General features: G+C 38.0%; 1 protein-coding gene across 4 annotated transcripts; it reads right to left on the reverse strand.

Annotated features, from left to right (window-relative positions):
- Positions 1–76: 76 nt before the first annotated feature.
- On the reverse strand, positions 77–12,890 carry ncapg (non-SMC condensin I complex, subunit G). Of its 4 annotated transcripts, none has more exons than XM_056765048.1 (22): positions 12,652–12,890; positions 11,919–12,033; positions 11,627–11,848; positions 11,233–11,461; positions 10,976–11,121; positions 9,924–10,008; positions 9,647–9,842; positions 9,294–9,443; positions 8,945–9,085; positions 8,628–8,751; positions 6,565–6,654; positions 6,291–6,476; positions 4,339–4,449; positions 4,037–4,156; positions 3,720–3,950; positions 3,226–3,407; positions 2,923–3,085; positions 2,673–2,843; positions 945–1,071; positions 776–820; positions 612–681; positions 77–509 (listed from the first exon to the last, which is right to left on the reverse strand). In XM_056765048.1, the coding sequence occupies exons 2-22, from the start codon at positions 12,024–12,026 to the stop codon at positions 383–385; spliced, it is 3,024 nt and encodes a 1,007-aa protein (XP_056621026.1). In that variant the 5' UTR covers positions 12,027–12,033; positions 12,652–12,890; the 3' UTR covers positions 77–382. The 4 variants fall into 4 exon arrangements, with proteins under 4 accessions (XP_056621026.1, XP_056621034.1, XP_056621018.1 ...); XM_056765056.1 differs by having other exon boundaries at positions 11,919–12,036; XM_056765040.1 differs by lacking the exon at positions 12,652–12,890 and adding an exon at positions 12,278–12,594.
- Between the last annotated feature and the right edge of the window lie 265 nt (positions 12,891–13,155).

The following is a 13,155-nucleotide window of genomic DNA, read 5'->3' on the forward strand; positions in this document are numbered from 1 at the left end:
GTTTCAAAGCTGTGATACATTTTTATTCAATTCGTGAGATACAGCAGTGATATACACATTTTTAGATCAGTTATTGTTTACAAATACTGGTTTAAAATAGCAGAAATAAGTTCATTAAACAAGTGGTTAAGCATAGTAACCATACTTCTGACTTTTTAAACTACAGATACAAAAAAAATGTTACACAGAGATATTAACAAATGACATAAGTATTGCAGCTGATGCATGTTTAAAACTATTATCAAGATCCCAAATATGCATGTGAGGAGTCACAATAATGGCAAAAAAAATTATATTGAACTGCTGATTTATACAATTTAGAAGTCATATGATGAATACAATGAAAAGCATCTTTATGATCTTTACAATCATATAATCTGATTTAGGAACCATTGGCTTCTTGGTTGATGAGAGCCGTTAAATCCTGCTTGGTTTTATCCAAAGCAGCCATCTTGGCACGTCGAGTGGGTCGCACTGATGGAGGGGCTTCAGGAACATTCTCTTCATCACTGCAAAGATCATGGCATACCAACAGCATAAGAGTTAAAAGATCAACTCAAAAGTTAAACACTACTAAAAAGGCTATGTTCTTTAACAAGAAAAAAACCTACCTTTCATCAGAGGATAGATCTGCTTTACTAGTTTTCCTACCATTTTTGGCAGTGGATGCTTTCTTCTGGCCTGAACAAAATAAAGACATTGCATATTGAAAATTGGACAAAAAAAGAAAATTTGATCAAATGTGAAATAGGAATAAAATGGGGATAAACTGCACCTCTTTTAGCACGTTTAGGTTTAGTCTCATCTTTTATCACAGTCTCTGCAAAGATACACAAGAGGTTGATTAATAAACAACTATACAGTGTAACAACTATGGAAACTTTAAACAAACTACTTCCTCTACCCTAAAAATGTGTTAACATTGTTCATGTGAATTATGATACCTTCAGTGTTGTCATCCAGGGCAAGCAAAGTTGTGTCCTGGTTACTGGCTGATTTAGTGCAGGGATCTCCATTAAGCTGGTTACGTAGCTTTTCAATAACCCTTATACAGTATTTATCTTTTACTTCCTGTTGAAAAAAAGAAAGACAACGGTCATGTGACTTGATGGATTATCAATATCTGTCTTTCAATTACAGTGAGGGGAAATAAGTATTTGATCCCCTGCTGATTTTGCAAATTTGCCTGCTTACAAAGAAATTAAGGGTCTATATTTTTAATGGTGGTCTTATTTTAACTGATAGAAACAGAATTTAAAAAAAATCAGGGGATTTTTAATTTATTTAAAGGTTATACATTTATTTGCGTTTCATTCAGTGAAATAAGTATTTGATCCCCAAGCAAAACATAACTTTGTACTTGGTGGAGAAACCCTTGTTGCCAAGCACAGTGGTAAAACATTTAGAACCTGGTCACCAGGTTTGCACATGTGTCAGGATACATTTTAGTCCACTCCTCTGTAAATATTTAAGGTTTCTTGGAATCCTTTCTATAGGACTAGGGTCTAGAGACTGGCTAGGACATTTAGTATGCTTCTCCTTAAGCCACTCTTTGGTTGTCTTTGCTTTATGTTTTGGGTCTTTATGATGTTAAAGGCACATCCACGATCCATCTTCAGTGATCTAGTTAAGGGGAGGAGGTTCTCGTCCGAGATTGTACGGTACACTGGCCCGTCCCTCAGCCCCTCAATGAAGTCATCCTGTACCCATAGCAGAAATAAAAAGCCCTAAAGCATAATGTTTCCAATAATGTGCATCTCTGTAGGGATGGTGTTCTTAGGGTCATAGTCAACATTTCTCTCCCTCCAAACACAGGAGTCAATTTTGGTCTCACAGCAGTGCCAGCACTTTCGCAAAAGTCTTTTCTGAATCATTTTGATTTTCATTGTCAAACTTCAGACGAGCCAGACGGCCTTCTTGGCCAGGCAATCTATTGTGGCATAGCGTGTTACCAATGGTTTGCTTGCTGGTTTGGTGCCAACTGTCTTGAAATCATTAACAAGCTTCTTCCATGTAGTTCTGGGCTGATCTTTAACCTTTCTCATGATCATCTTTACTCCATTGGGGACATCTTGCAGGGAGCTCCAGAATAAGGGCATTTGATAGTTATATTGTATTTCTTCGATTTCCAAATAATCGCACCAACAGTTGTCTCCTTATCACCAAGCTTCTGTCTGTAGCCTATTCAAGGTTTAAACAGGTCTACAATCTTGTCCCTGACATCCTTTAAAAGTTATTTGGTCCAGATTCTGTTGGCAGGCATCTTTTATATACTTAACAAACTGATTTAGGAGTACTGTCTTAAAGTGACAGGACTAATCTGTGGTCCATATAGGCACATAACCAAACTGTGGAGCAAGAATTCTTGCTAGTTGGTAGGGGATCAAATACTTATTTCACTAACTGAAATGCAAATCAATTTATAACCTTTAAATAAAAGATTTTTCCCAGATGTCTCTATCAGTTAACATTAACCTACCATAAAAATTATAAACCCTTAATTTCTTTGCAAGCAGGCAAACTTCCAAATCGGCAGGGTATCAAATACTTATTTCAGCCACGGTATACTAAATCTGCTGTTATTTTAAATATAAAAAACATATTATCTTTTGCCATAATAAAATAATCCTTTTGACCACCTGTATGTGAAGAGTGATTTAACTACCAAGTACCTGTAAAATGTCTTTTAATAAAAGCTGCAATTCATTGGTGGCGGGTCCTGGTTCAGTGGTAAGCTCCAGCCAGCTCAGGGTCTTACAGTAAAGACGCACTTCAGGTGCTTTGACATCCCTCAAGATCTCATTACAAACTCGCACTGCCAGAGAGTCGTGCACAGATGCCCCCTGCAGAAAAGAAGATTGGTCACTTGCTTAAAGGAAAAGAAGAGGCATTCAGTTTGCAAATGTATTCTTAAATACACACCTGTACAGCAGCAGGTTGCAAAAGAGCACTAGGTCGTGTTAACTCGACGTAAAGCTCAGCCACGTTGGAAGTGTCCACCTCAGATAAAGGAGACGTCACAGGAGCATTGAAGAGTGTCCTCATGGTCAACAGGAAGCTCTCTTCAACACATTCTTGATTTGCTCTTGTGTTTAAGAAGAAAAACAGTGTAATTACGGTAAAATTCATAAATCATCCATGGCAGATCATGTTAAAAGCAGCTTGAGTTTGACTTTTATCATGTGTCCTTGTATAATTTTTCTAAAGTTTAGTTTGAGTGAGTACCTGCTCGCCCGGGCATAAATCTGTAAGAAAACCCCCAGGCAATGGCGTAGTCTCTGATCATCCTCAGTTACAGGATTATACCACAACAGCACCAGTCGGGAGAGCAGCTTCGGACTTACGATTCTGCCACAGTACATTAGCTTTGCTAGACCCTCTGCCGTTTCAGTGCGAAGTTCACAGATCTGAAAGAATCGATTTGGGTTTCTACAACCATTTATAAATGCAATCCTATTCTAATTCATTACTTCTGGTAATGTCATAACAAATAATCTCTCTCTATACAGTAAACACCATAAAAAAGCAACCACTGCAGACATTGTGAATTCAGCCTTATGTAGCAATGGTGTCCTGCCATATTGGGCTAATGATATTGGAAGGTTATAGCATTTTGCTGTGTGATAAAAGTATCTGTACAAAGAGAAATAGCTGCTCACAAGAATAACAGATCCGGTACATTCACTGTAAAATTAAATATTGTAATTAAACAGCTGTACCTCGCTATCAAGAAATTCTGAAAGCATCTTCAGAATGCTCTGCACGGTACTCTCCACCTCATCTTTAGCTAATTGCTTAGGATTTCCATTACTGTTATCCGGAGAGTCGGGTGACTGTGATGCAGGAAGGGCCGGCTTGTCTTGCAGGATGTTAAGGCCATTGAGCAGAAGCTGATCAATGAGAGCTCTAAGAGCACTGATCCTGATTTTAGGCTCATCTAGTTGTGTGATCTACACACAAATTCAGAAAATAAAGTCTATGAAATTAACAAAACAAAATAAATTCAATCCAATTTAACACAAATGTCTTATATTACCTGCAAAAGCAGCACAAGGTGTGTGTTGGCAAAGTCTTTGCTGTGAAGAGCAGCAGTTCCCAAGCAGACAATCGCCATGTTACGAACAGCAGGGTTAGGGTTCGACACACTTGGCAATATCTAGAAGGAAGAGGTCAATTGAAAGTTATACCCGCCATGATTGCAAATCAAGTCATGCAATGAACTGTTTACTGGACATTCGAAGTTGTTTGATCAGTGCACTAGATTCCAACTGTGTATAGGTTTGTTCTTAGAATAACAGAATATGTCTATTAATGATTTTATGAATGTGCATACTGTACCAGTGACTCTATTAGAGCAGTCATGGTAGGGCAGATCCCTCTCTTGATGCTCATTTGCTTGAACAACTCGGCACACATCATCAGACATTTTAACAGAGTCTCTGGATCACTCTGTGGAAACACACAGGATTGTTTTACAACATAACACACATTTTTTGTTCTTAGCCATAGTCTGTGGTTGATAAACATGCAATACTCTACATGTGCCAGACAACTTTTAGTAATACGGCTTATTGTATCTTCATATACAATTCTAATTTCAAACATATTGTCTTCAAAACAAATACATTCAATGTTTCTAGGCTCAATTCATGCAAAATCTATGTGTGAACATTATTAAGTTAGAGCTTAGCACTCAATGGCTTGGGGACAATATATTTAAATTGTGTAGCGGACCGTTGTGGCGTTGGATTGAGCAGTGTTCTATACTGGACGTGTCAATAAACTATTTGGGTGCAATTTGAAATGGTTGTAAAGGACTTTATATTAAATAATTTAACGCTAGAAAATTATGCAAGAAAAAAAGGATGTTGCGTTAAAGGCATTTAATATTTTTAATCTGAAAAATATTATCGTACAAGTTAACGTGTTGAAGTTAACAGCCTTAATTTAAATCAACTATGTGGCCATTCAGGCAGGCACAACTGAAACTCAAGATACAGAAACACACCCATACTAATAAAAGGACCATAAAACAAAACAAACAGAAGCAAACCTCAAAGTACCACAGTTTTGAGAGAGAGCCAACAAGCATAAACTTCCCTGTTGTTCTTACTGACAATCCTAGACTATTTATTACCCTGCATACTCATCTAGAATGTACTATAAATACCTGCTTTGTAAAAACATAGTGTGCTTATTGTTGACTCCCACATTGCTTTTTATAAAAGCGTCTGCCAGGCTTGTTGCGATAATTGGTGTCACCGTTGATAAACGGTGTTGCCCGCCTACCGATTACATCACCTGTCCATGACGGCAACGACCCCCACTGTCATTTACAATTTTTATAGGGTAACACTATTTTACGGTGCCCTTCTTACACATGTTACATGTATTAACTATAGTATTTACTTTAAATGATGCATAGTTACATGTAACTAACCCTAATCCTAACCCTATTGTAAGTACATTTAGTTACTTTTTAGGACTCAGTTCTTAAATGTATAACTACACTGTAAAATAAAGTGTAACCTTTTATAGTTATAAATCACTTAGTTTAGTCAAAGACCAAACTACAGCTGCCTCTGCTGCATTCAGCATAAGCGGAACAAGTGTCATGGCAAAGATCAGCAGCAAGAGTCCGATTTTATACATCATGTGAGGAGAGTGAAGTGCTGACTGACAAAGACGATGGCGGAGGCTTTTCTGGCAAAGAACATGTAAGCACTGTTGTCAAGAGCTGGTAAAGGTTTCATTTTCTTTTTGTTCTAATTTTCAAAAGCCAGTGCTTTGCCATTTATTTAACATAAATGTTTTTCGTTTCGTAATTAATACTTTTTCGATACCTTTTTTATTTATTTATTGATGAAACGTTATTGTTTCGTATTCCCTTCAAATTCTTTTCTTATTTGTTTATTTGTTGCACAATGTGTGGAATGATTACTCGTTTTGAAAATCTAGGCAATTATGTAACGTATGTAACCATGATTATCTGTTTTGTAAAGTCTGTGTTTAATATAAGCAAATGTCATTGTACTTTTTTATGGTTTGTGTGTTTTATTAAGAAAGATATTGAACCCAACCCACCATTGATTCACGTTTTTACATGTCGATTAACCAGTGGGAAAATCCTAACACCGCAACATCTGCTTTATGAATAAATGTAATCATATTTTAACACCCCACTGGCTTTTTCAATAGACCAGTCTGCAAAACAAACAACACTGGTCCAGAAGCCTTTTCAGTCTCATATTTTTAACATTTATATGTTTATATGATTTGTTGTAAGCTACCTTTTCCACCCGCTGCTCCTTGACATTATCAGTTGACTGTGAGGCTTCCAGGGCAAGCTGATTCTTGAGCTCCTCCAGCTGAGAGATTGAGTCCTTTAGCTCTGCCGCACGACTGAAATCCTGACAGCTGATGCACTCTTCTAGACTCTGCTTTGCTTCCATTATCTGCACTCGCAACTCAGCCAGCTTCAGACAGAGAGTGCAGACAAATGAAAAACCCACCACAGGAGATTACACAACTTGAGGCTCCTGGGGTTAATGAAGTCTCACTCACTTTCACTTGTTTCTTGCGTTTCTCGTTCTCATCTACTGGCTCAGCAATGGGCAGGATGGGCTCTCTCACGTCAGAGATTATTTCAGCCACCTGTTTAAAAAACTTTTGTAAAGTGAACTGATTCTGATCTTTTCATTATTAAAACAATGCATGGATCGGAGATCTTGCTTTACAACTATATAAAATAGGGATGCACCGAAAGGAAAATTCGTGGCCGAAACCGAAAACGAGGAAACCAAGGCCGAAAACCGAAAGAAATTAGGCCAATTATTAGTACCCTTGCATTTATGGCTATGACTACTAACTTTACTAAAATCAAGGCATTGCAATTGCATAAATATTAAAGTTTCAAAGAATAAATAAATTACAAATTATGCAAATATTTATTTAGCACATTGCAACAATGCACAGTATAAAATTCAACTAAGATGTTTAACTTGACCCCACTCATGTGTATATTAAATAATAATGTACAGGCCTACTGACCTGCTGAAAAGTTGTACAATTAAATGTTCTTCCCCCGAAAACAAAGTGCATTTAGGTCAAGTGCATTTTACATTTTTCTCTGTAGGACTACTACAAGAAAGTGCGTTCAGATCAAGTGCAACTGCTTAAAGATACAACAATATTTTCTCTGTAGGCCTTCAACATAATAGTGTATCAAAACAAAGACTCCCATAGCCCATATGTTAACTTTAGAACTTTAACAACAACAAATGCACCAAGAATTGCAGATGTGCAAAGTTGACATTAAGTAGCGTAAGAATAGAATAACCAACTTGTTCTGTCGTCTGAAGCGCTATGATGTTCATGAACGGAATTTGGAGAAAAATGTGTTTAAAGTTAAGTTATGAAAATAAATGCCCAACAGTCCAGTATCACAAGTAAAAAACACTTTACAGTGGTAAGAGACTTACTCTAATAACAATTTAGTAAAAAAAACATGTCCTAGTGTTGAAGTCTATAAAAATACTGTACAAAACCGAAAAACGAAAGTAAGGAAAATGGTGCAGCGCACATTTAAAGACCGAGAGCTCTGCCATTATCACAACACGAGGAAACATTACGGACAACAACTAATAAGCAGTGAAGCAAGTTTTAAGTTGTTTATCACGTGCATAGTGTCTGGACTTTTGATCATCTCTCGTATATTTTGCGATCGCGTTCCGGCTCGCGTGAGCAGTGGAGCGGGCATAACTCCTGGTGCCGTAGACTGAGAGCTCTGTCATCTCACGAAAACATTGTATAAAAAACTTTGCATGCAATCGTTTACACAGGACAGGCTGGAAATGTGCATTAATACTTCTTCATTCTTCATGTTAGGTGGTTTACTTTGATAGGTGAACTGTCGTTCCCGCGTCCCAGCGCGACATCCGACGGGTTTTCCCAAATCGCATCACATGTCTAGTCAGTACAAATGACAACGACACGTAGATCACTTCGCAGGCATATCCCGCTGAAGGGAAACGGGTGTTTACAAATTGCCCTCATTGTAATCTGCCAGAATGACGGGCGGCCATCAGATTTTTCCGTCACTGGTAAAAAAAATCTGTCAATGACAAAGAATTTTTGGGATTACGCGTCCTCTGGTTCTCACACGTAAAGGAATATTGGTCGCATTCTAGAGCCCTGAGGGTGCATGCAATTTAGGAGACGCTTTAGTGCTGCGATTAAAGGAATAACGTCTGCTACAGATGCATCAAAGGAGCGGTATCTGTTTGTGTCAACACAACATTTTGGCCGTATTGTTTCGGTGATGAAAGTCTTTCGAAAATTTTCGGTGGCCGAATATTCGGTGCTTCCCTAATATAAAACACTTGAGATTGGATTTTTTGGGAATATAATTAGAGACAAAAGATCAGCGCTGGGACAAAAATGTGATCATGTTTGTCATTGAAGAAAATTAAGGTTTTGTTTCTTGGCAGGTACACAATAGTCTCAGTCCTTAAGGTTGTACAAGGTATACAAAACAATAAGATGAAATAATAGATGTATCTAGAAAGACTAATCTTCAGAGTGAAAGTTTCTTTAGTGACGTTAAGAGTGTTCCGACTCAAACTTACCACATGAATTTTCTTTGTGTCGTCTCGTAATATGCCAATCAGTTTTTCAACCAGCAGACCAATCAGTGAGGTGGGAGTGTTGGGCAGCACAAGAATCTCTTTTAGCACTGCCACCATGCGTTTCCTAGAAGAAAGCATGAAACTTCAGCTGCATTAACTTCACACAGAGTTAAACATGGTGTCATTTTGTTTCGCCTTTAAACAAAAATGGGTTCAGCTGAAAAAAGGGAGGTCATCTGGGATGGCATGAACGCTCTTTAACACCCTTAAACTCAATAGACACTAAAATAGCCAAGTGGATTTTTGATAACTCAGACCTGCCACCCTCCTCAGAGGTGTCCAAACACCCAACTAGCAGAATCAACTGCTGTCCAACAAACTCCTGGGTCATCACCACCTCAAGCTGCGTCATATCAGCTCTCTGCTCCTCTGAAAGCTGAGTAATGCTCTTCAGAAAACTGAAACGAAACACAAGAGCTTGCTTACATAGGTGAGACGAAGAATAAAAAAAAACGTAAGAAATTATACAATTTAACAAATTAAAAATAACAGCAGCTGACAAATCTCAAACATCTAATGATTGCAGCAGCAGTTTTGTGCATTGTGATGATAGGTATGATATTCAGAAGACAATGGGAAAGTGTCACCAATGTAATCCATATTCACCTGTAGAGATATTCTGCAAAGATTGCTGCTTCAGGAAGTATCTGCTCCAGTATTTCCTCTCCCTCATCTCCTTTACTCTTGACAAACTCACACAATGCTCTCCAGTACAACACATTTTCACATGTAAGTGAGTCCACAGGAATAAGCTTCCTATACACAGACACAGACATTTAAACCATGTTAAACCTTTACTTGACACTCAGGAAATGAAATGAAATATCTCTGCCAGTATTTGGCATTTCTGATTCTAAATTCCAATTAAGGAATAGGCCATTCAACCTAACGTGTGCCATTTCCACAAATTCTGTTGGGAAAGATTTAATTAATCAATTGAATTGGTAAAAGTAACTGACCTCTCATCCAACCCGGCAGCATTCTGCAGGAGCTCATCAGAACTTGTTACCATTGAGAAGATGGCATGAAGTGTGGTCACCGCAGTCTCTGCGCAATTTTCCACATCCAGTTTGTGCAGCATCTGCAACACGTCTCCCTGCAGCAGGCGAAGCCACGCAGGCAGCAAATGGGTCTTAACAACCTCCTTAACTGAGTCTTAAGAGAGATGCACATGAATTTTAATGCATCTAGATGTCTGTTTTGACAGTTTGATCGGTGAATGTTACATTCCTTTACCTGCAGAGTCATTGAGGCCTTCATGCAGTAGACTGACTCTCTGAGCAATGGACAGAGCTCGAATATGCACTTTCTCCGCAAGCACCTGAAGTACAAATGTTCAGTTTTCAGACATATACACACAACATTTTAATTTCTAAATGTATTGTGGCCATTCCAGCCCAGTGTTGGTTGTATCTCAACAAAATCAAATCTCAGCAGTGACACAGTCATCCAACAGCAATGTAGAAGACTGACAGCATAACGACGCATGAAAACATATACATGGCTTATTGATCAAAAATGTTTTACTTTTCATAAAATATTACTCTTGTATTGCTAAAAGTGAATATAAACTTGTTTTCTTTGCAGTATTTGAGGTCTGAAAAAATACGGAGCAAGTTTTCTATCATTTTGACCCGTTTCACCAGTTTTTATTTTCTGCAAATGAATGCAATAAACATAAACAATCATTTTTTTTAAATTTGGTAAAGAATATATTTTGTTAATAGCTCACCTCATGAAACAAAAATGAGCATTATACCTAAACACATATCTATAAATAGTTCATTTTAAAATCAGAAAAATGTTCTGAAATGGTCTCTTAAAGGGACTGTTCACCCAAAAATGAAAATAGTGCAATCATTCACTCGCCCTCAGATTGTTCCAAAACTGTATAAATGTCTTTATTCCAAATATCTTTCTTTGTGTTTAACCGAAGAATGTTAGTAGCCAAGCAGATCTCATCATCCATTGACTCCCATAATATGTATTTTCCCTAATTTGGCAGTATATGGGGTATGAGAAATGTTGGGTTACTGACATCTTCCTTTGTGTTTAACAGAACAAAGAAACATATACAATTTTGTACAATCTGAGGATGAGTATATGATAACAGAGCTTTCATTTTTGGGTGAACTGTCCCCTTAATTTTACAACGGCTGTATGTATTGCTTGAGTAAGATGTAATCGACCAAGAAAACAAATAAAATATTTTCTGAAACTATGTAGCTTATTCATTATTATGCCTACTTTCTATAATTTATGAATCAGTTTACCCCAGAAAATTTTACCTGATATGCAAGTTTCCTGACTTTCTCTTTGACGTCCCTGGTGCGTTTGTAGATTTTAGAGAGTGTGACGGCTGAGGGAGCAATGCATGAAAGCACAGCCCGTCGAACCTCAGGGTTCGAGTCATTTTCCAGTAGCAGCATATATGCTATACACAAAATTAGTCACATAAAAAAGTATTTTTAGCTGGGATCATAATTACTAAAAACATTAAGAAATGCTCATCACGTCACGTTATTAAGTGATTATGAATACAAACCTTTAATAGTCGGGCAATCTGGGTTATTGGGGTCCTGAAGCCGGGCCATTGCTAGTGCTGCCTGTATCCTGACATTGGGGTATTTGTCTGTGACTCTGACCAGCATAGCCTCATGTATCCTATCGCACAGATCATCGTCTATCTGTGCATTTTCACTCAGACTGCCCAGCAACTTATTCACCAGCTGACACACACGAAACCGTACCGCATGACTGTTTGCACAATGAGACTGAGGCAGAGAAAAACAGCAAGTTGGTAAAAACCAATATACACAAGAACATATAAAGACGACAACAACATTTAAATTGTTTCTTTTAAAAAATGGGTGCAGTGTTAGTACAGATTGTAAAGGGCAAGCATATTTTCATACACTACTGTGAGGTAGTGACAGTACCTCCAACAGGAAGTTAAACAGGAAGTTCAAAAATTCATTCTCATCTTCCTCCTCCTCCTCATCTTCTTCTTCAGCCTCCTCATTTACAGGCGTCTCAAAACAAGCGGCAAACTTTGTAACGAAATCAATGACATTCTCCACGGCCGGCTCACGGGTGTAAATAATCATGGCATACTTCAGACAGCGGATGAACTCCTCGTGGAATTCATTCTTATCCTCCAACTAAACAGAAGTTTTACATGTTATTTCATAAAAATTGTTCAATGTATCAGCAATGTTTCTTCTACTGTACCTTAATATATCCGTTCTTCAAACTGGCAGCAAGCTTGGCCTTGTTATTGTGAGCCTTCTGTGCACGCCTGAAAGCTTCTTCAATCTCAAGATCAGTGTCTCCAGTCATGTTGATGCTGCTGAGACAAGACACATTAACTGTTACTGCTGTGTTGGCAGGTCAGATACACGCGCTGAACATCATCCACTGGTATCACGCAGAAGGTCACGTTATAAGACAAAAACACATTTAGTTTAGCAGCATATGAGTAACGTTAGAGATGTTAATAAAAACACACTTCACATTTTAGGTCGGTGTTAAAGTATTAGTCACGGAACACATGTTGGATAGCGTTATCTCAACAGGACACGAATCGTTACCTGATATTTCCTCGACCCATCGGACGCTTTAATTTCTCTAAATAAAGAGTTGTTTGCTGAATGAACTACAATTTACAACACAATACGCAGCATGTTAACCGACAGGAATCAAGCAACCAAAAATGCAAGATTTAAACTTAAACATATCAATCGTAGAAAAAAGTTTTTGGCAAGATACTGAGCGACCCAAGTTAACGTTGTTACTCCTCAGAAAAACGGTTAGCCCAACAGCTAACAACAATACAAAACACGAGGGGAAAACTACTCATTATAATATTTTTTTCAAATACTCTTTGTTGATATGTTCATGAAATATCATATATTAAGCCAAGTGTGTTAATAGAGAGGTTAAAACTTTTAAATATGTGTCGTACCTGTAGGAAGTAGACTGTGACGCTTATTTTTATTCTTGAACAACCGGCTCGCGCCACTTTTCAAAATCCGCTATCGCGAGAAAACAACCAAGCACCGCCCTCTGCTGCCCATATAGCTACGTCCGGAAGGGGTGCAAAATCTCGCCAAATAAATACAATAGATTACATTAGCTAACGCCTACATCTACCCTAAACCTAACTTTACAATAACAACAAATATTAATCAGCTGTTTTCAGCGTGACAAAAATGATGCGGCGTTGAAGTGCGCATGCTCAGTGGAGGTAAAGTTCGCTGTATCCCTTCTAGGCAAAACCGGCTGCATCGACAGTGAACGAATACACGGATGTTCATGAATGGAGAACAACTACCACTAGGGGGAGTTCGGTAACTTAAAAACAGTTATCAAATAGAATTGCTTCATTCGAGGGATGCTTGCAGTTGATCATCTTTTTTATTAAGTTATGTTTCTAAGATACAAAGAAAGTTGGCGTTTCACTTGACGT

Source organism: Triplophysa dalaica, chromosome 2 (assembly GCF_015846415.1).
Source record: "Triplophysa dalaica isolate WHDGS20190420 chromosome 2, ASM1584641v1, whole genome shotgun sequence".
NCBI classification, from domain to species: domain Eukaryota; kingdom Metazoa; phylum Chordata; class Actinopteri; order Cypriniformes; family Nemacheilidae; genus Triplophysa; species Triplophysa dalaica.